At 49.3% G+C, this 27,622-nt stretch overlaps 1 protein-coding gene across 1 annotated transcript; it reads left to right on the top strand.

Annotated features, from left to right (window-relative positions):
* On the top strand, nt 1-27,622 carry TMPRSS9 (transmembrane protease, serine 9). The gene is made up of 20 exons (XM_014962715.1): nt 1-48; nt 12,091-12,242; nt 13,116-13,243; nt 13,709-13,776; nt 14,198-14,373; nt 15,545-15,586; nt 15,928-16,041; nt 17,384-17,555; nt 17,805-18,079; nt 18,240-18,376; nt 19,468-19,786; nt 20,619-20,790; nt 22,129-22,400; nt 23,109-23,245; nt 23,794-24,154; nt 24,249-24,365; nt 24,990-25,161; nt 25,454-25,719; nt 26,243-26,379; nt 26,806-27,622. Exons 2-20 carry the CDS (start codon nt 12,119-12,121, stop codon nt 26,965-26,967), a joined length of 3,351 nt encoding a protein of 1,116 aa, XP_014818201.1. The 5' UTR covers nt 1-48; nt 12,091-12,118; the 3' UTR covers nt 26,968-27,622.

The raw sequence follows: 27,622 nt of genomic DNA on the forward strand, positions 1-27,622 counted from the left end.
GAGCTTTCCAGGGAAGAGCAGCTCGGCGGCAGGGGAGCAGCCAAGCAGGTGCGTTCCTGATCCTTCTTAACGGTCCTTTTTATGGACCTTAAAGGGTCGAGCTCTCTGGGCTCGGGCGCGAAGAGGGAACCCGCACCCCCTGGGGAAGGGCACCCACCCGCGGGCGCATCCCCCCGGGGGTCCCGGCCGCGGCTCGGGGGGGCAGCGCGGGGGGAGCGGGCCCGGCGGGGCTGGGGGGGCTCGGGCGATGCCCCCTCCTCGCTTTGCCCACGGCGTGAGGCGGGTTTGGTGCCTGCGCTCGGGCGGGTCGAGGCAAGTGGGGGATGAAGCTGCTTCTCCCCGCTGAATCGTGCCCCTCGCGCTCGGGGAAATGACTCCTGCTTTGGTGGCTCTAAGGAAACCGCTTGTTTCTGAATTTATTGCCCTTTGGGGAAAATTTCTAACCTGTTATTTGAAGTAGTAGATACGAATAACTACAGTTGCTTTTGGCTAAATATTTTTCCTTATGTGATCCTGGAGTGCTTTTTAGTGTTCTTTGGCTCCATGTGACTCTAAAATGGTTTGAGGGGTGTTGTGAGCACTTTGTACAAACAAATGGGCGATGCTGGAGGGAATTTGTTCTGCTCATCAGACAAAAGGAACCAACGCTGGCCACAGAAATGGGTTTCCCATTGAACAACTGTGAAAGTTTGACACTTCTGCTGGTTGTGCCCTACAGAAGTAGGACATTTCGTCTTTTGTCTATTAACCAGCGTGACTTCAGCTACACGAAATGTGTGATTTAATCAATGAGTGTTGATGGAAAGTGATCTCTGGAACGGTTAAGGAGAAACGTCTTAGTTTCTTTAACTGGAAACAAACAGAGAGAATGGTCTACAATATTCAAAAGCTGTAACAAATTATGAAATATTCTGGAAAGTTCAGGTACTTTATAGGAAATAAATAGCACAACTTTAGCAATGATGCAGACCTGAACACTAAAATAAACAACATTATTGCTGTATGAAATACGCTAGTGACACAGCCATGGCTGTGAGCAGTTTTGACCTTGGCATGGGACAAACCTAGCAGCAACCTCTGTGGGCCTGGAATAGCACCATCATTTGAGCTAAATTAAATGTTTCTGCAGCTGGATGGGACTTTGTTCCCATGGTTGAAGGCAAGGGCTTGACAGTGCTGTCACGCTGCTTTGTACCCACTTGTCTCCCAACCCTGAGGCTGCCCTGCAGAATTCAGGCGTAATCCTCCGTGTCCCACTCAAGGGAGGTCCCAGTGGGTGAGGGTGCCAGGCAAGGCCACGGCTGTGCCAGCATCCTGCAATCCTGCAGCCTGCGCTTGGGGATGGTCTCTTTGGGCAGGAGGGGCTGACAGAAGCTGTACATGGTCACACAGTCTCAGCACTTGAGTTGAGCGGGTGACACTGTCCCACACTGATGCGTGTGGAGTTTCATTCTGCAGCCTCTGAAGTCAATGACAAAAATCCCATTTACTCAAATGCTGTGAGTTCCCTGCTTGACTGATGTCTTTCATCACTGGTTTCTCTATGTGAATTCTTCTTTTGAGGGAGCGTGCATTACAGATGACTGGCTTCAGGGTTACATGGGCTTTTTTTTTTCCCATGAAAGTTAATGCCTACCTCTCAAACTGTAATAATAGCTGAAGCTAGATACAAAAAAAATGTAATTTACACATTGCTTCTAATGTATGTAAGCTGGTAAGAAAGAATAAAACGTGATTATCTGCAAAATGAAGATATCTACTTTAGCCCCTGTTCCTCCAAGAACCTCTGGTCCCAGTATGTCCACCAGCTTCATCAGGATCAAGATTTCTCCTTTGCACTGGCCCAGACACAGTGTCCAAGGAAGGAGGGTGGTTGTCACTAAAGGAAGTGCCATGAGTTAAGCATGTAAGTTTTTCTTGGCCATTCATGAGCTGAAAAGTATCAAATTATATAGCACCCCTATTGTAAAAAGTAACTGCACAAAAATGGCACTTCCTTGCTTACTGGATACTCCCCAGGTGTATTCAGTATTTACTATCTGTACTGAGTTGTCAAGCCAGCACAGACGGGGGGAGGAAGGCAGCCTTTATTTTACTGTGTAATCCACAACTAAAAGTTTAAAAAGTAATTGCGGGTACAAATCTGTCCCGTACTCTGTTGCCAAAGGGAAAGCTTGGGGCTGAGTGTCTCCAAGGTGGAAATGATGTTAGAGCCTTTGTTACCAGCGATAATGCAAGCACCAGGGAGCTCAGCCTGTCTGTCATGTCCCAGCTGGGGCTGCAGAGCTGGCAGGCAGGGAGAGGATCTTCTTACTTGTAAATTGAGAGACATTTGAAGTCCAAGAGGGACAGTAAACAAGGCCCGCACAGTTGGGTTTGCTGAAAGCAGGACTACAGCTGAACCAGATACACCTCCAAGAGGGTGCTGCAAGTGAGCAGGCGCCCAGGATCATTACTAAAAACTGAATGGCAGGGGCTGGTAACATCTGGAGCAGATTTGTTTGCTGGCCGGCTGCTCGTGCTCTGGAGGCTGATGCTGCTAGGGGCTCTTTGCTTACTTACCTCAAGAGAAAAGATGTGTCCTCAGCCCAGGGCCTGCAGCATCTTAGGTGACAGTGTTTTTTTCTGCTTGGAAGAAGGGTAGAGCCTTTCAAATGCAGCACAACACCACTGAACATTAACCTAGAGAGAGGTGGGGGACGTGCACAGCTCTACATGTGCAGTTACAGAAGTTGGAGATGGGCTAAAGCAAAAGGATTAAAGAAATACAACGTTCAAGGAACCAGCCTGTTGGCAGGAGGGGCTCATGCCACGTGGAACCAAAAGGCCATGTTAGCCAAACTTGGCTTGAGTGTGTGGGCTGATCGTGTGGATGGTTTGTCTTTGCTTATAACGGTGCCATCTGCTCCAGCTGGCATGATGCTGAGCCACTCTGGCCTTTCTTTGTGTGTTCTACCAGCTGGCTGCTGTTTCTGCATGGGCTTTTTTTCATGGCATAATATCATCTTGTTAGAAGATTTAAAGGAAGACATATGGGCTCACCAGGAAGCAACAGTTTTATTCCAACACTCCCTTCCTCCTCTGGAGCCCGGCTCGTGGTGCAACCCTGGGGCGCCCTCAAGCCAGAAGGGAGAATTGGTTCTTGGTTCTCGGCCTCTACAGACTGACATGTCCTTGCACCACACCACCACCCAACAGATATCTCTGGTTATAAATCATTGCTGAGCCCCATTTGCATACAATTAATTTCCCAACCATTAGGAAAAAATCACAGGGCTTGACCCCATTTTAGTTGTGATATTTGGGTTTCACTGTTCTTGCCACCAAGCTCTGCCAGCAGACCTTTTTGCACGCCCACATCTCTTCAGCTCCTCTGGTTGTGCTTCTGCTTTCACTTAAGCACAAGTGACCATCTTCTATCTTCTGCTCAAGCTTGCAATTTGGTGGCACAGATGTGATTTGGGGTTCTGGTGACTGTGATTTTGAATGGTGAGCCCACCACGTGAGGCATGTTTGAGTCTATCATTTTGGGTTTTCTCCTTCCAGAGAAAGATAGTTCTGCTGCTGCTGTATTCCTCCTCTGAAGTACCACAAGTCTTATCTTGGTGATAAAATCATTAATCCTTCATTCACCTATTGACCAAATGCTCATTACTTCCTAAAGTTGCAGGTGGATTTACTGCTGATCTTGTTGTCTGCCTTAAGCAAGTCACATATTTTTCATACCAATGCCATCATTTTGTAAAGGCTCTGTCTGGGTGAGGATTTAACAGGCATGACCTGGTTCTTCGACCCTGGTGTCTGAAAGCTCAGCAGACACGGTGTTGCTGTGCTGAAAGCCAGGCTGCCCCACAATGGCACCAGGTAAATGTGGGATAAAGCACAAAAGACTCCAGAACAGCTTGGACTCTGCCATCTGGGGACATTAGAGTTTTCTCACATTTGTTACCTGTAGAAGAAGTTGACTTTTGAAGACACGAGTATCTCTCTCCTAGGTTTCTTTCCTCTGGTCCACAAATCAGAGGAGAGGCTTGGCTGATGTCCTCATGGTGATGGAGGGCTGCTGCTAGGGGCTGGCAGACACAGAACAGGAGAGGCTGGAGAAGAGCAGGAGGGAACCTGGGGCACAGGAGTGTGAGCATTCCTGTTCTGAAGGGAGAGAGACTAAGCATGAAGAGATGGAGGGGGCTGGGAAGGCAGAAGAAAAGACTTCAGGAGCTGAAAACATGAAGAGAAAGACACAGCAGAGACAAAGGAAGAGAAATACCAAGTAGTGGAAGACAAGATGGAGGTAAATGAAGAAAAAACAAGCCCTTTTGCCAGGTAGCCATCAGCACAGTGCTGGGAGGTCACCAGTGCACTTCAGCCTCAGGACTTGTCATATTTTGCAAGAAGCCAGTTTCTACCTAAGACCAGGAACTACCACAATTTGTGCAGAAGAGTTGTGCACTCCAGGCCACTCTTACAGGTGTGCACGCCATGGGGCTCACCAGACTGAAACAGAGACACTTGCCCTGGGGAGTCCCTGATCACAATGCACAGGCAGACCCAGGACCTCCCTCCTGCCACCCTGCCTTGTCACCTCATTGCTCCTACCCGTGATGTGACCCTGACCCGCTGCAGGAGCGCACACGTGTGCTCACACACACACACGTGCTACTTTCTGGTCCTTCTTGATGAGAAGACCTGGGGTTAGTGACAGTTTGCCTAATTTGAAGAAATAGTACAGATAAATGGGTACTTGTAGTTTATATTTTGAAATTTCACTATGTGAACAAGTGGAGAAATAAAATACATCTTCCAAGGAAACTCTGTGGAATGACTCAAGGTTGCCCTGGAGCAAAATCCAGACTTCCGTGAAGAAAACAAACCCTGAATGGCCAGGAAGCAGAAGAGCAGAGCTGGTGGCCGTCTCCCAGGAATCTTAGCAGATCCTTAGCGACAGACATAGATCGTTATTTTCACAGGACAGTTCTTGTTGACTTTCTTAAGAACACATCTTACATGTCTTCTCTGCTAAAATGGAGCAGCGAGAAGGATCCTTGCTAAGATAGGACTGGAAGGCCTCTTGTAGATCACTGAGTTTCCCCCTGCCCCTATTATCAGGGGCATTGTATTTTATAGCCGCTCACAATTTATAATCGGACAAAAAAAAAAAATCAATGTGCTTTTTCTTTGCAACATTCCTACTGGAAACTCATGCTCCTCTGACTGTTAATACTCTCCTAATTTCTGTCCCCACCAAAAAAATTTACTTTTTGCTCATCTGGTTTTATGCAATGATGTTTTTCAGCATCTATAGACATACTTGTCTCCAGTATGTACTGGTCCTTATCTTCTTTCACTAAAAAATATTCCAGTCTCTATTTTGCTCTTGTAAGATGGGCTTTCCATTTACATGTCTTTTTAATTCTTTTTTAATTCATGCCACTCACACCAAAGAAAGTAAACTTTCCTTATGCTAAAAGGGAGAGCAAAGGAGACAAGTTTTGATTGTTTTGAGAAGTAGAAGGTTTCTCTGTCTGTGAATACTCTGTTTTTTCCAGTTAAAATTCCAGTGCAATCAATGATATGAACTTCTTTCTATGGTCCCAAAGTACCTTTTATTGTAGTATGACTTTTTATATGCAGCCAAGATTAGTTCAATCTAACTTGTGTTGTCAAAATAAGAGCCCCCTCCAGCCAGTTTTGTCTGTGATGTTAATTTTTTTCTGGGAGGTGGTTGTCCTTCCTTTAAGGTCCATTGGTAGCAAGACCACTGTTGCACTGGTCAGCATGTCTGGACTAGATCTTTGAGTTTCCATATCCAGCGTGCCGCAACACTTCAAAACCTACTGAAACAGCGGAGGAGGGAATCGCTCATCTGTATGTATTCAGGTCACAGGGACCATTGGAAAAAATGTTTCGTACCTGTCTCTTAGCTCTTGGCCAGAGCTGAATCATCAAATGGTGATATTGTTAGCAAAACACAGGGGCCCAAAGTGCCTATCTCTGCCAGGCTCAGTTACAGCTGAAAAAGAATATTTGGAGGTCTGTTATAAAAAAAGAGGCATCTTGGACAGACTATCCCTTCCTCTCCCCTTTCTTTCTGTCCGTTTCCTCACAAAGAAGTGACCTTTTAAAAACTCTTATCTAGAAACTTCAGTTTAAAGAGCTGCTGATGCCTCTTGGAAAACTCTGAAAAGCTCTTCTGAAACTGTGCTGCTGCTCCCTGCGTCCCGGTCCCTTTCTGCCTTCTTTCTCTTTCAATGCTAGATACATTTGCATTAGAAAAGGCTGATCCTCGAAGGTTGGTTTGCTGAAGTCACCGCCTGATTTATAGCACCAGTAAATAGCTGCTGTTGCAGCCCAACCACTCACACCATCTTCTGAACTAGTAGGAAGTGGACAGTGTGGAAGTGACCAGACGAGATGTCCCTCAGCAGGACAGAATTTGGGACTGGCGAAGGAAAAGCTGAATGAGTTTTATGTTCTTGAAGCTGTCGATATCTAGGCAGAGTAAATTTGAGAGATGAAATTTGCCTTGCCAAGACTCTTCTGGTGTGGCCTGTAAATCTGGTTTCTCAGCAGCTAGAGGCTGAGCCCCAAAAAACTGAAGCCAAGGAACCTTGGACCTTTGGCCAAGAAGGCTGGACTTCCATGTATTTTGATCTGACCAACTAAATTATCTTAGACAGACTTGTGTGCCAGTCTGAAGGGACCAGTTGTGTGTTGTCTTCCTACACACGAGAGAGAAATATTAATCTAGTAATTTAATACATTTCAGGGCCAGAGGAAATCAGTTCCCTTTCTTGTCTTGTTAGGCTTCTTGCAAAAACTAACATGGCTAAAGTATGGCTGATCGAATGACTGTGGATAAAGCAGGATATCCCAGCCTGTTTCATTCCTACCAGTTGTTGATAACATGCAAAAGGCGGCCAGCCACAGGCTGGCTTGTCCTATCAAGAGTGCAGACAGAAAAACAAGACAATTGCCCTTTTTTTTGTATTTTTGAGATCACATTTGGAGTAGTCTATCCCTTCTGAGCATCTTGACTACATGAAAAGTGTTGTCATACTGGAACAAGTGTAGCAGAGGCCACTGAGTTGATCTCAGGAGGCAGGAAAGATCACATGAAGGGGCCTTGGTTCCTGCGCAGGGTGTTCGTAGCACTGGAGGCAAAACACTTTAGAAGCACCAGTGCCAGTGCTGAGCATAGCGAAGGAGGAACTGCTCATCAGGATAGTAGCATAGCTGTAATTAAATCTTATATTAATTGCTCTGCATTACTAGGCACTGGGAGCTTTCTGCTAAACACTGTAGTGTTATTCAATTATCCACTGAATTTACTGACTGGGATTTCTTATTTCCTTCACAATTCTTGCAAAAAAATGAAATAGCATTGAGCTACATGTGAAACCCCACCCTAGAACCTGCCTCATATACCACTAAGGGGTGAGGTTTATTACTTAGCCACTTATAATCAACATAACATATACCAAGGGGGTATAAGTAGTCTAGTGGCAGGATTTCAGCAGCCAGGTCAGAATGGTCCAGCAGAAGCAGCCAAGGATTCTTGAGGTTTTCAATACCAATTGGCTTTGGTACATTTACTAGCCAGAGTAGCAGGCAGGTCCCTCTCCGTAGCTCTCTATTGAGACTGAAGAGTTTCGTATTTAAGGATGTGACTACAAGCTAGTCTTGTTGTTTGCAGGCCTGTGAGTTTACTCAGAGGTAAATTTTGTACTTTCCAACTTAACTGTTCCACCTGCTACTGCAGCTCCCTGATTCCTAAGCAGCACCAAAACATCTGCTGTTGTCACTGGTTTGTTTTAGGATCTTTACTAGGGGTGATGTCTGAGGCAGAAAGAGCAAGCCAAGACTAAGCATGAAGAGATGGAGGGGGCTGGGAAGGCAGAAGAAAAGACTTCAGGAGCTGAAAACATGAAGAGAAAGACACAGCAGAGACAAAGGAAGAGAAATACCAAGTAGTGGAAGACAAGATGGAGGTAAATGAAGAAAAAACAAGCCCTTTTGCCAGGTAGCCATCAGCACAGTGCTGGGAGGTCACCAGTGCACTTCAGCCTCAGGACTTGTCATATTTTGCAAGAAGCCAGTTTCTACCTAAGACCAGGAACTACCACAATTTGTGCAGAAGAGTTGTGCACTCCAGGCCACTCTTACAGGTGTGCACGCCATGGGGCTCACCAGACTGAAACAGAGACACTTGCCCTGGGGAGTCCCTGATCACAATGCACAGGCAGACCCAGGACCTCCCTCCTGCCACCCTGCCTTGTCACCTCATTGCTCCTACCCGTGATGTGACCCTGACCCGCTGCAGGAGCGCACACGTGTGCTCACACACACACACGTGCTACTTTCTGGTCCTTCTTGATGAGAAGACCTGGGGTTAGTGACAGTTTGCCTAATTTGAAGAAATAGTACAGATAAATGGGTACTTGTAGTTTATATTTTGAAATTTCACTATGTGAACAAGTGGAGAAATAAAATACATCTTCCAAGGAAACTCTGTGGAATGACTCAAGGTTGCCCTGGAGCAAAATCCAGACTTCCGTGAAGAAAACAAACCCTGAATGGCCAGGAAGCAGAAGAGCAGAGCTGGTGGCCGTCTCCCAGGAATCTTAGCAGATCCTTAGCGACAGACATAGATCGTTATTTTCACAGGACAGTTCTTGTTGACTTTCTTAAGAACACATCTTACATGTCTTCTCTGCTAAAATGGAGCAGCGAGAAGGATCCTTGCTAAGATAGGACTGGAAGGCCTCTTGTAGATCACTGAGTTTCCCCCTGCCCCTATTATCAGGGGCATTGTATTTTATAGCCGCTCACAATTTATAATCGGACAAAAAAAAAAAATCAATGTGCTTTTTCTTTGCAACATTCCTACTGGAAACTCATGCTCCTCTGACTGTTAATACTCTCCTAATTTCTGTCCCCACCAAAAAAATTTACTTTTTGCTCATCTGGTTTTATGCAATGATGTTTTTCAGCATCTATAGACATACTTGTCTCCAGTATGTACTGGTCCTTATCTTCTTTCACTAAAAAATATTCCAGTCTCTATTTTGCTCTTGTAAGATGGGCTTTCCATTTACATGTCTTTTTAATTCTTTTTTAATTCATGCCACTCACACCAAAGAAAGTAAACTTTCCTTATGCTAAAAGGGAGAGCAAAGGAGACAAGTTTTGATTGTTTTGAGAAGTAGAAGGTTTCTCTGTCTGTGAATACTCTGTTTTTTCCAGTTAAAATTCCAGTGCAATCAATGATATGAACTTCTTTCTATGGTCCCAAAGTACCTTTTATTGTAGTATGACTTTTTATATGCAGCCAAGATTAGTTCAATCTAACTTGTGTTGTCAAAATAAGAGCCCCCTCCAGCCAGTTTTGTCTGTGATGTTAATTTTTTTCTGGGAGGTGGTTGTCCTTCCTTTAAGGTCCATTGGTAGCAAGACCACTGTTGCACTGGTCAGCATGTCTGGACTAGATCTTTGAGTTTCCATATCCAGCGTGCCGCAACACTTCAAAACCTACTGAAACAGCGGAGGAGGGAATCGCTCATCTGTATGTATTCAGGTCACAGGGACCATTGGAAAAAATGTTTCGTACCTGTCTCTTAGCTCTTGGCCAGAGCTGAATCATCAAATGGTGATATTGTTAGCAAAACACAGGGGCCCAAAGTGCCTATCTCTGCCAGGCTCAGTTACAGCTGAAAAAGAATATTTGGAGGTCTGTTATAAAAAAAGAGGCATCTTGGACAGACTATCCCTTCCTCTCCCCTTTCTTTCTGTCCGTTTCCTCACAAAGAAGTGACCTTTTAAAAACTCTTATCTAGAAACTTCAGTTTAAAGAGCTGCTGATGCCTCTTGGAAAACTCTGAAAAGCTCTTCTGAAACTGTGCTGCTGCTCCCTGCGTCCCGGTCCCTTTCTGCCTTCTTTCTCTTTCAATGCTAGATACATTTGCATTAGAAAAGGCTGATCCTCGCAGGTTGGTTTGCTGAAGTCACCGCCTGATTTATAGCACCAGTAAATAGCTGCTGTTGCAGCCCAACCACTCACACCATCTTCTGAACTAGTAGGAAGTGTACAGTGTGGAAGTGACCAGACGAGATGTCCCTCAGCAGGACAGAATTTGGGACTGGCGAAGGAAAAGCTGAATGAGTTTTATGTTCTTGAAGCTGTCGATATCTAGGCAGAGTAAATTTGAGAGATGAAATTTGCCTTGCCAAGACTCTTCTGGTGTGGCCTGTAAATCTGGTTTCTCAGCAGCTAGAGGCTGAGCCCCAAAAAACTGAAGCCAAGGAACCTTGGACCTTTGGCCAAGAAGGCTGGACTTCCATGTATTTTGATCTGACCAACTAAATTATCTTAGACAGACTTGTGTGCCAGTCTGAAGGGACCAGTTGTGTGTTGTCTTCCTACACACGAGAGAGAAATATTAATCTAGTAATTTAATACATTTCAGGGCCAGAGGAAATCAGTTCCCTTTCTTGTCTTGTTAGGCTTCTTGCAAAAACTAACATGGCTAAAGTATGGCTGATCGAATGACTGTGGATAAAGCAGGATATCCCAGCCTGTTTCATTCCTACCAGTTGTTGATAACATGCAAAAGGCGGCCAGCCACAGGCTGGCTTGTCCTATCAAGAGTGCAGACAGAAAAACAAGACAATTGCCCTTTTTTTTGTATTTTTGAGATCACATTTGGAGTAGTCTATCCCTTCTGAGCATCTTGACTACATGAAAAGTGTTGTCATACTGGAACAAGTGTAGCAGAGGCCACTGAGTTGATCTCAGGAGGCAGGAAAGATCACATGAAGGGGCCTTGGTTCCTGCGCAGGGTGTTCGTAGCACTGGAGGCAAAACACTTTAGAAGCACCAGTGCCAGTGCTGAGCATAGCGAAGGAGGAACTGCTCATCAGGATAGTAGCATAGCTGTAATTAAATCTTATATTAATTGCTCTGCATTACTAGGCACTGGGAGCTTTCTGCTAAACACTGTAGTGTTATTCAATTATCCACTGAATTTACTGACTGGGATTTCTTATTTCCTTCACAATTCTTGCAAAAAAATGAAATAGCATTGAGCTACATGTGAAACCCCACCCTAGAACCTGCCTCATATACCACTAAGGGGTGAGGTTTATTACTTAGCCACTTATAATCAACATAACATATACCAAGGGGGTATAAGTAGTCTAGTGGCAGGATTTCAGCAGCCAGGTCAGAATGGTCCAGCAGAAGCAGCCAAGGATTCTTGAGGTTTTCAATACCAATTGGCTTTGGTACATTTACTAGCCAGAGTAGCAGGCAGGTCCCTCTCCGTAGCTCTCTATTGAGACTGAAGAGTTTCGTATTTAAGGATGTGACTACAAGCTAGTCTTGTTGTTTGCAGGCCTGTGAGTTTACTCAGAGGTAAATTTTGTACTTTCCAACTTAACTGTTCCACCTGCTACTGCAGCTCCCTGATTCCTAAGCAGCACCAAAACATCTGCTGTTGTCACTGGTTTGTTTTAGGATCTTTACTAGGGGTGATGTCTGAGGCAGAAAGAGCAAGCCAAGATGCCAAGCCCAGTCTATATTCACCCCTTGTTATGAGCTGGTGTACCAATTCACCCTGGCATTATAGGAGGTACAACCTTGAAACCCTGCTGCTAAAGCAAGCCTGGAGGACTGCTTGCTGAAGAACAGGTACCATGTGCTGTCCCAGTTGGACCCTGAGGCAGGGCCTGTGATGCTGAGATGCTGGTTCAGTGTTCATCCAGAGCTTGTGTCACCAGAAGTGCCTGTGCAGAGCGTGGAGATGGAGGCATCAGACTGGTTCGTACTCGCAACGGACATAGCCATGCTCAGTGGTGGCCTCATAGGAAGAAAGGGAAGGGGAATCAGGCAGGGAGGGGCCACCATGGTTGATGTGTTCAGGTTGTGCATTCTAGATGTATTAGTAAAATCTCCTGACTGCAGCCTGATGCACATTCAGGGGATGGAGTTTTAGCTCTTGTGACAATGCACTGATTGGAGCTCCTGGGGTTACCATAGCTGGCATGTCACGTTTCATCCCAGTCTTGTCCTTTTTCTTCTCTTTTTAATCACAGAGGCCATCTGTAGAGTTTCTCAGACAGCATGGACCAGATAAAACCGGTGCTAGGCACCCAGAGAAGAATACTGAGGGCCAGCTGCTGGAAGGTAACCGTTGCTGCTGCCGTGGTGGGCAGTGTGACAGCCCTCTACCTGGGGATCCTGCTGGGTGAGTGTGCAGCCGTGTACATTCTTTCAGTTTATCTACTCCAAAAAAGAAACAATCTGCACAGCTCACAGTCCTCATAGCAAAAATCCTCAAAAGCCTTCTGCTAAGGACAAAATGCAGTCAACTCTCCCCACATACACAAACTGCAAGGACTGTAGTCAACTTGTGTTCTGAATATCTGACTTTAGAGCACTTTGTCTTCAGTATCTCATGACACATATGCTCCGTTCCTGTCCTCTAATAGCTCCCTGTGACTCTCAAATTTCCCATCACTGTACCTTGCCACCCCAGCCATCTCCTACCACAACCTCTTGCAGCCATTGAGCATTGCGTTTTACTGTCTCACCCCAGAGCATGACCACCATCTCCTTCCCTCTCTCACCTCCCTCCTGCTGCCTTGGCTGCCCCACAGCCAGATGCCACCTCAGGCAGGCACCCTTGTGTGGACCCCAGCCTGACATGACTGACAGATCCCACCAGCATAGCTCTGCCCTGTGGTGCCACTTTCTAAGCCAGCTTTGATACCCAGTACCCCTTCCCCCAGCCTGTACTGGAAAGGCTGGGGCCAATCTGGGATTGCACTGCCAGGCTGGACCCATCTGCTCGTTAACTTTTGTCTCAGGCTTTACAAAAATCCACCATTTTCAAGTTCAAATTAGTTCAGTACAAAATTCTGCTATTGCATGTGTGCAGGGTGGCCCAGCATGGCCATGGGGCACCCCCAAGGCAGTGGGGTGGTCGGGGACCATCAAGCTGCTCAAACCACAGGGGCTGATGTTCCAAAATGGAGAACGAGGAAAGCTGGGTCTGTCCATGGCCCCAAACCTCCACGTGTCCTTTGTGACTCTGACAGACACCCTCCTTCCCTGGCAGCCTGTCATCCTGTGGGAGAGACGAGCTTTGAGCACACAGTGGAGCTGCGAGGAATCACATTCAATAGCAGCTTACAGGTGGAGAACTCAGACTACTACAGAGTGCTGACACCCGCTCTTGAGAAGCTGGTGAGTTGATCTGGGCTTTCCAAGGGAAGACTTGGGAAAGACTGTGGTGGTTGCCCAGGGCCCAGCTCGACTGTCCTCATTCAGCAGAATCTGGATGCCATGGGCAGGAGGAAAACAGGGCTTTCTTAAACATCAGGGTACACCACGGGTCTGAGCTGTACTTTGAGAGGCACCATCAAGGCCCTAGGGGACAGTTGTGAAGTAGGAAATGTGTGCTGAGGTCTGGTCATTGCAAAAGAGAGGTGGTAGGAAGGCACAAAAAAGGGATGTGCTGCCTTATGCCCTGAGCCAGCGTGGGCAAAGGGTTACAAATGAGCTGGACACAGGTGCTCCTGCTGCCTACAGAGACAAGAGAAGATGCTTCAGCTAGCCTCCAGCTCCCTGCAAAATTCCAGGCATCATCTACTCCATCTCTCAGGGGTCTTATGTCTGGTAAGTGTATGACTATCATTTTTTGCTTTGCAGTTTCTGTCTGGTTTCCAGGACTCCCAGCTGGACTGGAGCTGCACTGGTTGCACCATCCTGGGCTACAGGTGAGTGTAGATGGGTCTCTCTGCAGTCTGTGCAGCTCACATTTCAGGGCATTCTGACAAGTTCCACCAAGAAGGTGAGTTCACCTGTGTTCTTGTTCAAAACTAGTACATAGAGAAACTACTTTTTGGTCAAGGTTGGGTTTTCTTCTGGGATCGCTCCAATCTTCTAGATTCTTCATTTGGAAATGCAGTCAGAAAGGCAGAGGAAAATGGCTTTGTTCAACCAAAGCTGAACTCTGGGCCAAAGGAAAAAATGCAAATGACCATTTCAACTCAGAACACATCTCCAGAGAAACTTGCACCTTAAGTGACTAAGAATTAGTTTTGTTTCCTTCAAGTTCCCTGAAGGCAATTAGCAGAAGAGCCTGCCCCTTGTACTGAGCATGGAGCCAATGTACCCATTAGTTCTCTCTTCCAGCAGGAATGGAAACTCAAGTGTGATTGTCCGTTTCCGCCTCCGCTTTGCCGTCCAGGATTCCCAGCCCCTGAGCTCTACCATGGAGGAGGAAGCTCTCAGGCACGGGCTGGCAACTGCCCTACAGGAGCAGGGTCTCTCCCTGGCTGCCTATGGGACTATATCCTCAGCTTCTCTTACAGGTATGCTCCTCCCGCAACTGCCAGGCATCCAGAGCAAGGTGCCTGTGCTGCTGCTGTGAGCACCAAAGGCCACACTAGCAAAACCACAAAGTGTGTCTCAGCTGGCCAAACCGCCACAGGGCTGTAGCTCTGGATGTCCCGTCAATGCTTCATGCCCAGCAGCCACGTTAGAAATGGAGGTGCTGTGAGGCACCCAAGCAAACCGACGGAAGATGCTCTGCCTGGCTCCCAGGTGCTGCCAGCTTCAGAAGACAGCAGCAGAAACATGCCTAGATCTTGGCAGTTGATCAACAGACATTTGTGGGGAGTCCTCAGGTCCCCTTCCCACGGTAATACTGCCCTGCTTCTCTCTGCCCTGCAAGAGCAGCTTTGGGGGCTGCAGCAACAACAGAGCCTAAAGCATAAATTGCAGCTGCTTTGGCTTTTCTTGCAGCACCTGGAAGCAGCCCGAGGGACAAGAGATGAAGATTCAGAAGGTTAATTGCTGGGTTGTCTGTACCTACAAGTGTACATCAGCCCTTAGGCAGTCCTCAGAGTTGTAGCAATAATTCCTGCTTAGGTAGATAGTTCTCATATTTGAGTTATTCTCTGAAACCACCTGACTAGAAATTCTCCTTCAGTGTCTGTGACACATGACCATAGGACTCCAGGTCCAATAGACTTAAAAAAACCCATGTGCCTGGAAAACATGAAGGTGTGGGTCCTCTGCAGCTGCCTCTGCACTCCCTGCGACGATGGGCAGGGACCTTGGGTCTTTGGGAGCCTTGTGCAGCCCAAATAGTGCACAGACACCCCTTGGCTTTAGGCAGCAGCCTTGCGATAGCATCAGCCTCGGAGCCTGCTCCTGGGAGGCAGTTCATGGCTCTTGGGAATGTCTCCCTGACCCGGGATCAACCCAAGAGCCCACAGGGTTGTAGGTGGCTGCTCCTCTGCTGCACACTCTGCCCATGGGGGGGCAAATTGAGGAAGGAAGGGCCACAGAAGGGAACGGGGCTGGGAGCTCACCGCTGGCCACAGGTCAGGGAAATCGATTGCCAGGCAGGAGGAAAAGATGAAGTGAAGCCTCTGCCAGCCATGGACCAGGAGCAGGACGGTCTACAGGAGCACATAGCTCTTGGTGCCCCTGACTGGGACACCCTCACTGATCCCCATTCCTTCCATTTTGTCACAGGTGCCAGTGAGGTCTCTCCCCACAGACCTGGGCTGAAATCAGGTAGGTGCCAGGCAGCAGGAAGAGCCATCTGCCCCAGTTCCTGGGCTGCACTCTGCAGCCTGACCTGTAGCCTCCTCCTTACCAGTGACCTGGCTGCAGAAAGAAGGGGCATTTGAGCCTCTTCTAGTTCATTACCTGGTGGTCCAGGGCCTTGCACCCCTTTCCCCCTGCAAACTCAACAAGAGCTGCAGCTCCGCTCTCGGCTCCATCCTGCAGGGACTCTGGCACTGCCAGGGAGCAGAGTGACAAGGACACCATGGTGGTTGCCCCTGGGGAGGCCAGGGGATGGTTGCTGGGAGGGCTGCAGAAGACAGGAATGACTCAAGCCTTGCTGTCCCCAGGGAGCTGCCCTGGAAACACGTTCACTTGCCGCAACAGCCAGTGTGTATGGAAAGAAAACCCTGAATGCGATGGTCAAAAAGACTGTGCTGATGCCTCTGATGAAAGGGGTTGTGGTGAGTATCTTGCAGCAGGTCTCCTGGACATTGGGGACGGGCCACTGCTGCAGACCTTGACAGTTGTAACACTGCTGGGCTTCTGGGCACTGAGGAGAGCCAAGGACTGACACATCAGGATGAGGGGAACTGAACCCTAGGAACACCTTGGTCCCACCACCAACTGCAAAGGGTCATGACAAGGCCCACCTTCCTGGTGGGCTGGCATGCTGGGCAAGCACCAAATGCCCACAAGCTGCTGGAAGCTGATCATGAAGCAGTGGCTGAGCTTGTCAAACTAACCAAGATATTTCCCTCCAGAATTTCATGCTTTAGAAGAGTTTCAGGGAGGATACTCTGATGGGAGAGTGCTTTTTCCAAGCTTGCAGGTTAATGTCTGCCCTGTGACGTCTCTGGCAATGTCATAGAATCACAGAATGGTTTGGGTTGGAAGGAACCTTAAAAAGATCATCTAGTTGCACCCCAGCCCTCCCACCATGGACACCTCCCACCAGACCAGGTTGCTCCAAGCCCCCTCCAACCTGGCCTTGAACCCCTCCAGGGATGGGGCAGCCACAGCTTCTCGGGGCAACCTGGGCCAGGCTCTCCCCACCCTCACACCAAAGAACTTCTTCCCCACATCTCAGCTCCATCTCCCCTCTTGCAGGGTCAAACCCTTCCCCCTCCTCCTAGGGCTCCCCTCCCTCATCCAGAGTCCCTCCCCAGCTTTCCTGGAGCCCCTTGACCGACTGGAAGGGGCTCCAAGGTCTCACCGGAGCCTTCTCTTCTCCAGGCTGAACCCCCCCAACTCTCTCAGCCCCCCCTCCCAGCAGAGGGGCTCCAGCCCTCCCAGCATCTCCGGGGCCTCCTCTGGCCCCGCTCCAACAGCTCCATGTCCTTCTGCTGGTGGTGGCCCCAGAGCTGGAGGCAGCACTGGGGGGTGTCTCCCCAGAGCGGAGCAGAGGGGCAGAATCCCCCCCTGGCCCTGCTGGCCACGCTGCTGGGGATGCAGCCCAGGGGTGGGGGGTTTCTGGGCTGCCAGCGCACGTTGAGGGGCGTGTGGAGCTTCTCACCCCCCAACACCCCCAAGTCCTTCTCCTCAGGGCTGCTCTCCAGCCATTCTCCACCCAGCCTGGGGTTGTGCTGGGCATTGCCCTGACCCAGGTGCAGGACCCTGCCCTTGGCCTGGTTGAACTTCATGAGGTTCACACACATGTAACACCAACACAGTTGTAATGCCGTGCTGCTTGAGCATATGCTGGGAGCATCCCTGAAGCTGAAGCAGCTTTTCCCACCTGCCCCTGGGAGCACTTTGCTGGGGCGCAGCCAGCAGGATCCTGATGTGGTCTCTCCTCCCTTCCAGACTGTGGGAGCCGCCCTGCCATGCAGACTGCCAGTAGGATAGTCGGAGGTTCAGAGGCGTCCAGAGGGGAGTTCCCATGGCAAGTCAGCCTGCGAGAGAACAACGAGCACTTCTGCGGTGCTGCAATCCTCACGGAGAAGTGGCTGGTGTCTGCTGCTCACTGCTTTACTGAGTAAGCTCCAGCCACACTAGCTTGCCCCCCTGATTTGCAAATCCTGCTGTATCTTCCAGCTCAAGCTCCCACTGTACCACATTGTCCCATCACACCCGGTCTCCTTCCCCTACCAGATAAAGCCACAGGGAGCTCCTGTCCCAGAGCAGATGGCAGGATGGGCAGGAGGCAGCACCACCCACAGCAGGCTCTGGTTTGCAGGGCGATGCTGTGGCTGCAGGCTCTCATGGTCCTGGCTGTCTCTTCCAGGTTTCAGGACCCAGCCATGTGGGCAGCTTACACAGGGACCACCTCCCTCAGAAGCTCAGACAGCAGTGCAGTGAAAATGGGCATCGCACGGATCATCCTGCATCCCTCCTACAATGCTGACACAGCTGACTATGATGTGGCTGTGCTGGAGCTGAAAAGACCTGTGACCTTCACTAAGTACATCCAGCCCGTGTGCCTGCCAAATGCCGGGCATCACTTCCCCACCAGCAAGAAGTGCCTTATCTCCGGCTGGGGCTACCTCAAGGAGGATTTCTGTAAGCAAAGCATGGCAGGCGGCAGAGGAGGCATGGTGGGGTGGGGGCAGTGCAGGAGGCACTGGGGAAGGGAGCTCAGGCCATGCTCTGGCCAGCCGGGGTGGGCTGTAACATGGGCAGGTGCCTGCAGTGAGCTCACAGTCCCATCTTTCTTGTTCAGTGGTGAAACCTGAGTTCCTGCAGAAAGCAACAGTGGAGCTGCTGGACCAGAAGCTGTGCTCTAGCCTCTACAGCCATGTCCTCACTGACAGGATGATGTGTGCTGGCTACCTGGAGGGGAAAATCGACTCCTGCCAGGTAAGCTTTGCCCAGGGAAGCGGCACGCCTCTGCACAGAAGTCCTTTCCCTCCCAGTGTGCACCAGGCAGCATTTCAAGAAGCAGGATTTGATGCCATCGTCATGGTTGCCCCCAAGGTTTGAAGCCACACATTGGACCCAAGCACAGTCAGGGACTGCAGAAGACAAACATTATGATACGTTCTCTAATGCTTAGGGCAGGGCATTGCTGTTTAAGGGGCTCTTTTGCCTATTTAACTAATTTTCTCTACTTTCTGAGCTCTAGCAATGTACCTGGTAGGTCCTCAGATCAAAATCCAGATGCATTTATCCTGCTTGGATTTGTAAATGGAGAAGATCTTGCCTTTCACAATGCATGGGAAGAGGAGGACTGTGATTTCCATAGCTATCCCTGTGGTTTGGCAGGGCCCTTCCATATCTGCAGCCACCAGCTCAGCAAAACTGCACTTCTCTGGTGGTAGCACTTCATACTTCTGCACCAAATACAGCACAACACCAGAGGAGGAGCCAAGAATGGCAGATTCGAGGTTGGATGATGAACGTGACCCATCTGGTTATTCGTTATTCAACCAGAGCAAACTACCAGAAGGCCCTGTTGGCTTCACAGACACATGCCCAACAACAATGACCCTCATATGGCCCCACAGTACCAAAGAATTTACCAAGGAACTATAGGCCAAATCAGTAAAACATCATGCAAAGATTAGCATGATCTTCCTGGGTTGTGTATCCTGCAATGAACATCCATCACCTGGCTGTTCATGTGTTGCTGGGCTTAACCTTTGAGAGCAGCAATCTAACACATGATTAAACCAGTAGAAGTGTTTACCCTAGGTTTTATGGAGGATGTCTGTGTGCTCTTCTGGCATATCAAGGGCACAAGGCTACTGCTTAGTAGCAGGACAGCATGACCACACAGGGGACCACCCAAAAGCCAGCACAGGAGATGCTTCACTCACCGCTAGGTTGGAGCAAATAAGCAGAGGTGACCTGGGATGCACAGGGACAGAGAGACACAATCTGGCAGAGGTATGCTGAGGGTGGCCTCAGAGCATCCCTGTGGAGAGTTCACCATCTGGCTTCTCTTGCAGGGTGACTCTGGTGGGCCCCTGGTTTGCCAAGAACCGTCTGGCAAGTTTTTCTTGGCAGGAATTGTGAGTTGGGGAATTGGATGTGCTGAAGCCAGGCGGCCCGGTGTTTACACACGTGTTACCAAACTCAGAGACTGGATCTTGGATGCTATTTCTGCCTTCCCCACCTCCATAGCCCGTACTGTCCCACCAATACATTTCAGTACTAAGAGTAATGTGGTCAGCTCTGAAGAGCTTACCACCACCATCACTGGAGCAATCCCCACCACTTCCCCAGCTCCAGCTGCCAGCAAACCGGTGACTGCATCGAGACCACAAGGTATGAGCACCCGCGGGGCACGTGCACTTTGGCAGGAAGAGTGGCTGTTACAGGGCCAAACGTCAGGTTCATTCTTCTGCTGAGCTGAAATGACCTTCAGTAGGGTGACCCACACAACGCTTGCCTAGTGCTAAGTTCCAGGGTACAAGTGACACTGTGGCTGCCCCAGCTCAGCCCAGAGCAGCCTGGCAAAGGCTGTGCAGATGAGGTTCATGTGTTCTTTTGCTTTATGCAACTGAATGTATAATTTTGTCTGCAGTCTGTGCAATTGGTCTGCTCCAGCAGGTCCAGGACAGGGTGCTAGTGTACAGCAGTGTCTAACACTTTTTAACCTGTTGACCCCTCACTTCTGTTTTCCACCTAAAGATTCCCCAGCAGTTCAAAGTTGATGGCTGCAACTTCACAGCAGCCCTGCATCTTCTCCCTGAAGGGAGGACAGGTATCCACACGTCAGTGCCAAGGAGCTCTCCCAGCAGCTCTGCAGGGAGATACACTTGTAGGATATTTTTCTAAATGTAGGAGTAACTTTTTATCTGGAATGGCAAGGTTAAGAGGCACAGAGCTGCTGGTTACTTTGCTTTTGAGAAAGGCACAGGATTAAGGACTTGCCAAGAGCAAGATGCAGAAGACCAGTTTGGGTGAAAGCCCATGTGTGACTGCGCAGAGCCATGATCAGGTGTTGTCCTGATCAGCAGGCAGGGCTTGGGGAGATGCCTTACCCTTCAGCCCTGACCTGTCCCTGCTCAGACTTCCTGGTTAGATACAGCAAAAGTTTCTCCTCACTTGTCTTCTGCTAGGAGTACTCACGAGTCATGCTTTGGCTTTTGTTCAGAGTGTGGAGGACGACCTGGGTTCTCTAAACCCACCAAGATCGTGGGAGGAACAGATGCTTCCAGAGGAGAGATCCCCTGGCAAGTCAGCCTGCAAGAAGACTCAAGGCACTTCTGTGGAGCCACCATAATTGGGGAGCGCTGGCTGCTGTCAGCAGCTCACTGCTTCAATGAGTAAGAGTCTGTCCCCCCGACACTGCTGTGCCAGCTTGCCTGCCCAGGGCACACAGCCATGCTGCTCTATGCGGCCGTGGAGCCAAACCCACAGCTGTGGCACTGAAGTCACAAGAACACATCTTGGACATTAATTTTTGTTATAGCTAGACACTCATAATAAAAGGGGATTTGTGGGGAGGCTGGGATGAGGCAGGGAAAGGTTAAAGTAACCTGGGCAGGGAACAAGGACATCACACCTAACAGGGTGGAAAAGAACAGGTGCCACCAGAGAGTTTCTTCAAGAAATTTATGCTTCAAAATTGGCTGTAATGTAGGAAACAGAGACATGTAGTCAGCTGTTAAAGGGAAGACGGGTCAGTTCAATCCTGTATAGTTCTGTTAAACAAGAGTCCAAGCCCAGATTTATAAACAACCTAGATAAAGCAATGAGTAGCAAGAGGACAATGTTTGTCAAGAGTAAAAAATCCTGGAGATAGAAGAGGTGGGGAACTAACTAAGAGGAGTTTCAAGACAACTTTATGCATTAAGTAGCTAAGCACTAAAGCAGCAAATGCAACACAGGCAAGTGTGAAGTGAGGCACGCAGCAAAAAAAGCAGAGCTATGTGGTCGATAATGGGTCTCCATCAGCTTTTGCCACTGAGAAAAAGAGGTCAGAAATACCGTGGATATTGCTACAAGAAAAGCAGCTCTGTGAGCAGTGGCAATTAAAAAACAAGTGAATGCTAGTAATTAGAAAAAGAACTGAGATTGCGAATATTTTGCTGGCAATCCACAGCATACTGATTTCTCAACTGTTGCATACAGTGCTACAATAACATTGTAAAAACACTAACACTAGAGACAAGGATGAACTGGGTGCGGAAGAACATCCCTAACAAGCATGACAAAATAGATCAGACTAGCCTTAGGAAAAGAGACAGCTGGGTGGGAAGGGAGCGTGTGACAGGACTAAACAATGATGAGATACCAAATAACCACCAAGAGCAGATGGAAAACAAGCAAAAGGAAGCAGTTCTTCATAAATGTCACTAAACTGAATGCTTAAAATTCATATAGGTTTAAAAAAAAAAGGAATAAAACATAAAAATCTATCAATTCAATGTAGAGACACCATCTGCATGCCAGAACACTCCTGAAATAAAAAATGTCTAGAGGTGAGGATACATGTCTACCCCCTCTTCAGGAGACATCCGACGTGTGCTGCTGCTTAGGCCTGACTTAGCAGGCATGCTTGTCTGTGTGCTTTGGTGAAGTAAGGTTGCAAACGCTGATCATTTAATATTGTCTGCAATTTAAATGTCTGAATTCATGCTAAGCATGCATGTTATTTGCAGGACAAATCCAGAAGAGATCGAAGCCTATGTGGGCACAACATCACTCAATGGAACAGATGGGAATGCAGTGAAAGTCAATGTATTAAGAGTGATCGAGCATCCCCTCTTCAACCCTATTATTCTCGACTTTGATGTGGCTCTGCTTGAGCTGGCGAGACCTCTTGTCTTCAACAAATACATCCAGCCCGTCTGTCTCCCACTTGCTGTGCAGAAGTTTCCTGTTGGCAAGAAATGCATAATTTCTGGGTGGGGTGACCTCCAAGAAGGGAACGGTAAGCAGTGATGCATTGCCAGTTGACTTGCTCTGGAGCAGTGACAGAGTCAGCAGCACAGCCTGTTCCACTGCCACCCAGACGGTCCTGGGAGCATACAGGTCAGGTGACAGTAACAGGGACAGTCAGGAACTGACAGAAACATAAGAATCAAGGCACAAAGAGCACAACCTTAAGCTACAGATTTTTAGGAGTCACCAGCAAACAAGAAAATGGAGAGAACAGCTTGGCAGGAACCAGGAAAAACTTGATGGGCTCCCCTCAGTAGTTCTCCGACGTTAAGAAGTGGGGCACTGTCTCGGTGGCCTGCTGTAGCTCTGGCAGGACAGTATGTCAGCAATCACACTCAGTCACAAAGGTGTTCCAAACAATTGGAAAAAGCAAAGATCCTGTTGCAGTGAGAGGGCCAGAGAGTGGCATGTGTGCTACCAAAAAACCCTACTGTCCTGTTGACCAGGAGCCCACAAGCTTTCATGACAAGAGAAACTTGCTGCCTGTGTGCAGTATCCATGAAACTGCACCCTGGGGTGAGCCAGGAGCTTCAGAGCTGCTGAGAGGGCTGCTCATATAGGGCTCAACTACTGTGTAGGATTAGAGTCTGTTTTCCTGACATATGTGCTGGGTCAAAAGCCATTTTGACCTAAAAAAAAAAGCCATTAGTTCCCACTTCCCTCTGCTGTACTCACCAATCCTGTGGTTTTCATGCAGTCACCGAGCCTGAGGTCCTGCAGAAAGCCTCTGTGGGCATCATAGACCAAAACACCTGCAACTTTCTCTACAACTTCTCCCTCACTGACCGAATGATCTGTGCTGGCTTCCTGGAGGGGAAGATCGACTCATGCCAGGTGAGAGTCTGGGGTTTCTCTACTCCTCTGTGGGTTGTTACGGAAAGCTGAGGTAACACATGGCCTCAGCACATCACAGTTACTGAGCTGCTGTGGCCAGGCTGTAATCCACATGTACCTTAGCGCAAAAAACTCAGCCCACTGCCTTGGAGCTTTAGAAAAGTAAAGGTCTGTCGAGTTGAGCATGACTTAAACCGACATCCTACTTCTCTGGCCAGACTGGAATCCTGGATGAAGCAGGTCTCCCCCTGCAGCAGTGAGACAGTGGTAGTTGGTGGTGGCTGTCCTTCACTTGTGGAAAGCTGTTATCAGGGCTATTAACTTTCAGGACAAATCCCACTTGTATCTGTGCAGCCAAGTTGACCCTAGTTCTCAGCCTCTGCACACTCATGCCTTGCACACACACTGCCTGGCAGCAGACAGCCGTGTGGGGCTAGAGAAAGGAGAGTTTGGGGCAAACTAAGTCCTGCTGTGTCTGCAGGGCAGCTCCGTGTAGACCTGTCTTGGGGAGATTGGGCTGAGCAGCAACTGCCTTGTTTCTTCCTCAGGGAGATTCAGGTGGACCCTTGGCCTGTGAAGTGACCCCAGGAGTGTTTTATCTGGCTGGCATCGTGAGCTGGGGAATCGGTTGTGCCCAGGCTATGAGACCTGGTGTGTACTCCCGAATTACCAAACTCAGAGACTGGATCTTGGATACCATTTCACAGTCGCCCAGTCCTGGCACAGGCACCCCTTCCAGTTCAGCCATCCCTAGAACTTCTACTGCAGCCATCCTCACCCACCAGCCCAGCACAGCAGCTGCAAGCCCAATCAACAGAACTACCCTGGGGATGAAGATGACTACAACCATGAAAGAAACCTCCACAGCTCTGAAAACCACTGAGCCTGCCAAGCCCACCCAAACCCCAGGTAAAATTGACAACAGATTTATTGACATGTTGGTAGGAGGCCTCCAGCCCCAGCACAGAGAGTACTGAGCAGGCCGTGGGTTATTGCCTTCCAGTGGTGCCTTGTACCAGCCTCACCTTCAAGTGTTCCAGCAAGGTCTGTATTGGAAAAGAAAATCCCGAATGCGATGGCGTTGTTGACTGCAGCAACGGCTTCGATGAGCGCAACTGCGGTGAGTACGGCTGTGCAGCCTGCGACTGCTGCCCAGCCTTCTTCTACATCACCCAGACTCCCCAGTGCAACCCACCAACTTCACATGTGCTGTCTTGGGACCCATGTTGTACACCAGGGGCCTGGGCCAGCCCCTTCTGGTCCAGGTCCTACGTGGTCTGCCTACAAGATGATAAAGCTGGGTGAGCAGGGTCCAAATTTTCTGCCAGGGAATGTGGCCTCTTCTCCTGTGCTATGAGCATTAGAACCCACGTCCCAGCACACAGGCCCCCTGGCCAGTCAGTCTGCTGATACAGCTCTGCAGAATGTGGCAGACCAGAAGATGTGTTGTTATCCCTGAGACCATTTCTTGGATTGCACATTCCTTGCTGGATGACAGCTCAGCCAGTCCATCCAAATGTCCCCTTCCTCATATCCCTGGAAGCTGTGATCTGTGATAACAAGTCCCCAAACCATACCTGTCTGCCAAGCCTTGCCTCAGATAGGCGAATGGAAGTCATCACATCCTACCGCCCTGTGTATGTCTCCCCAGAAGGCTGCCCCATGGCACAGACTATGGAAGGAGGGCAGCTATTGCTTTCACTTATGGTTACTTAAAACCACCATGCCTCTCCTTCTGTCCCAGACTGTGGCTTAACAACTTCTCTGGCCTTCAGCAAGATCGTGGGTGGCAGCACTGCAGCGCGAGGAGAATGGCCCTGGCAAGTCAGTCTCTGGCTTCGGCAGAAAGAGCACAAGTGTGGGGCTGTCCTCATTGCTGACCGGTGGCTACTCTCTGCAGCTCATTGCTTTGATATGTAAGTCTGAGATGGGCTAGTGAAAACAGCTGACCCTTGGCCCATCAGCCCACTTCCCTTTCCCCTTCCTCACAGTCGCGTACCATGGCTGGGATGCTGTGCCCACACATTCCCTACAAATAAGCATGAAGAGGAATGAGTGGAGCAAAGCCTGGGTATGCCACAGCATGATGGAGACAGGGGTCCTGGCCTCACAAGGTGTGGCCATAGTGCATCCCAGCCCCACAGCTGAAGGAACAGCCCCCCTTGTGAGGCCATGCTCCTAACAACCAGGTTTGTTGTCTTTCTGCAGTTACAGTGATCCCAAAATGTGGGTAGCCTTTCTAGGAACACCCTTCCTGAGTGGCGTCGATGGCAAAATGGAGAAAATATTCCGTATCTACAAGCACCCGTTTTACAATGTCTACAGCCTGGACTACGATGTGGCACTACTAGAGCTGAACACACCTGTCAAGTTCAGCAACACCATCAAACCTATATGTGTTCCACACAATTCACACATCTTCCATGAAGGGGCCAGATGCTTCATCACAGGCTGGGGCTCCACAAAGGAAGGAGGTACTGGCTGAGAGGGCTCCCTCACATCCATGATGTGCCACCTACCCTGTGAGCCCAAACATCTGCAGTACCCACTCCACCGCCCCAAACACTCCCCATGCTAGGCTGGACCCCGCAGGGGATACCAACCTGGGCAAGGCCTGCCATCGCCACAATCTCCTCCCCAGCTACCATGCACCGTGCTCCTCCATTCGGTTACATCTCTGCCCTCTTGCAGCCCTCCCAAGCTTCCTGCATGCCAGCCACTGTGCTCCCCATCCCCGCAGCAGCTGCTCCAGCTGTGCTCCTGCAGCACAAGGACCATCCCGGTACTATTTCTGGCTGGTCGGTTAAGCTGCCTGACAAAGTACACACCAAAGGGACCATCTTTTGCTTGCTCTGCTGGGGAGGAACCAGCCCCGATTCACTGTCCTAGCGCAGGCCTCTCCCTTTGGCGAGTGAGGCCATGGAGACCCTGCTCCTACGCGTGCTGCAGCCTCCCGCGCGCTCTGCACCAAGCTAACAGCCATGCTTGTCTCCTCAGGTCTCTTGTCAAAGCACCTGCAAAAAGCAGCAGTGAACGTGATCGGAGACCAGGCCTGCAAGAAGTTCTACCCTGTGCAGATCAGCAGCAGGATGGTGTGTGCCGGTTTCCCACAGGGCTCCGTCGACAGTTGTTCAGTGAGTGCGAGAGCAGCAGATGCTGCGGCTGCCAGAGCCAACTTGTGCCAAGTCCCCAGGCTGTACCCTCTCAGGGGGGCCTTGCCCTGCCTCCCCTAGCTCAGCTGTCTGTCCATCCATCTCCGCGGGCTGTTGCCATTACCCAAGACCGTCCTGCACACACCTCATTCTGCTTGCCCGGTGTGGCAGGTCAGGGAAGCAGAGAGAGAGGCAATGCCAAATGAGAGGCCACAGGGGTACCATGGAGCCCATTTCTGATTGTGCATGCAAGTACATCACAGAGCAGTCCTCCAGCTTAGAAGCAGGCTCCTGGGGAGGTGGGGAGCAGGACAGCAAATGTTTCTATGTCCCAGAAAGAAAACCCACAGCCGGGGGGGCTGGGTTTCCTTTCTGGGTTGATACAGGACCCTTTTCCTCTCTCTGCAGGGCGATGCAGGTGGGCCCCTGGCATGTAAGGAACCCTCAGGGAAGTGGTTTCTAGCAGGAATCACAAGCTGGGGCTATGGCTGTGCCAGGCCATACTTCCCTGGTGTCTACACCAAAGTCACAGCTGTCCAGGGCTGGATTGCGCAGAACCTCAAGCTCTGAAGCTGCATTTCAACACTCAGGGAAGGCGACGAATGAGAGGAGTAATTGCCAGAAGATGCACTAACCCCTCAGATATTGTACAATTTTTTGGATGCTGCCAAGAGGCGAAGATAGCCTGCAGGTAATTAAATGAATGCCAGTGTTGTGTGACCCACTGCAGTTATGACACTAGGGCATTAGATAACTGCTTTGCATAGAAAGGTACAATTCTAGACATTTTCTATAAATAAATGAGGTCTGTCCCATCTTAAGACCTGGCCAAACATCCTACACATTAAAACGTGGCCTTTCTAGTTGGAAGAGCACCCGAAACATCTGCCAGAGATTCACGTAGTTTGGCTGACATCTGTCTGCAAGCTGTCATCCCAAAGCCAAGCCAAGAGCCAAGTGAACTGTGCCCCAGCCCAGAGTTACACCTTTGCAGAAGCCTCAGACCTCGCTGCCTTGATGGAGCTATTATGTTGTGAATGGCTTTTGGAAAGGGTATGCTACTGTCTCCACTCAGTGCTTGGTACTAGTAAGCTCAGTAGTGATCCCCTGGCTCACCATTTGGTCACAAGAGAAGGTAGAACTAAAACACTTGGATTTAAGACTGCACAGGCCCTCATGTGTATTGGAGAATCAGGACAGGCTTCTCACATCCTCCCACACCTCC

Source organism: Calidris pugnax, unplaced genomic scaffold, assembly GCF_001431845.1.
Source record: "Calidris pugnax isolate Ruff unplaced genomic scaffold, ASM143184v1 scaffold952, whole genome shotgun sequence".
In the NCBI taxonomy this organism is placed as follows: Eukaryota; Metazoa; Chordata; class Aves; order Charadriiformes; family Scolopacidae; genus Calidris; species Calidris pugnax.

Coding starts and splice junctions, on each gene's coding strand:
- TMPRSS9 (XM_014962715.1), top strand. CDS start 12,119: ATGGACCAGATAAAACCGGTGCTAGGCACCCAGAGAAGAATACTGAGG. Junction 18,377..19,467: donor GGAAAATCGACTCCTGCCAG/GTAAGCTTTGCC, acceptor CTTCTCTTGCAG/GGTGACTCTGGTGGGCCCCT. Junction 25,162..25,453: donor GCAGCTCATTGCTTTGATAT/GTAAGTCTGAGA, acceptor GTCTTTCTGCAG/TTACAGTGATCCCAAAATGT.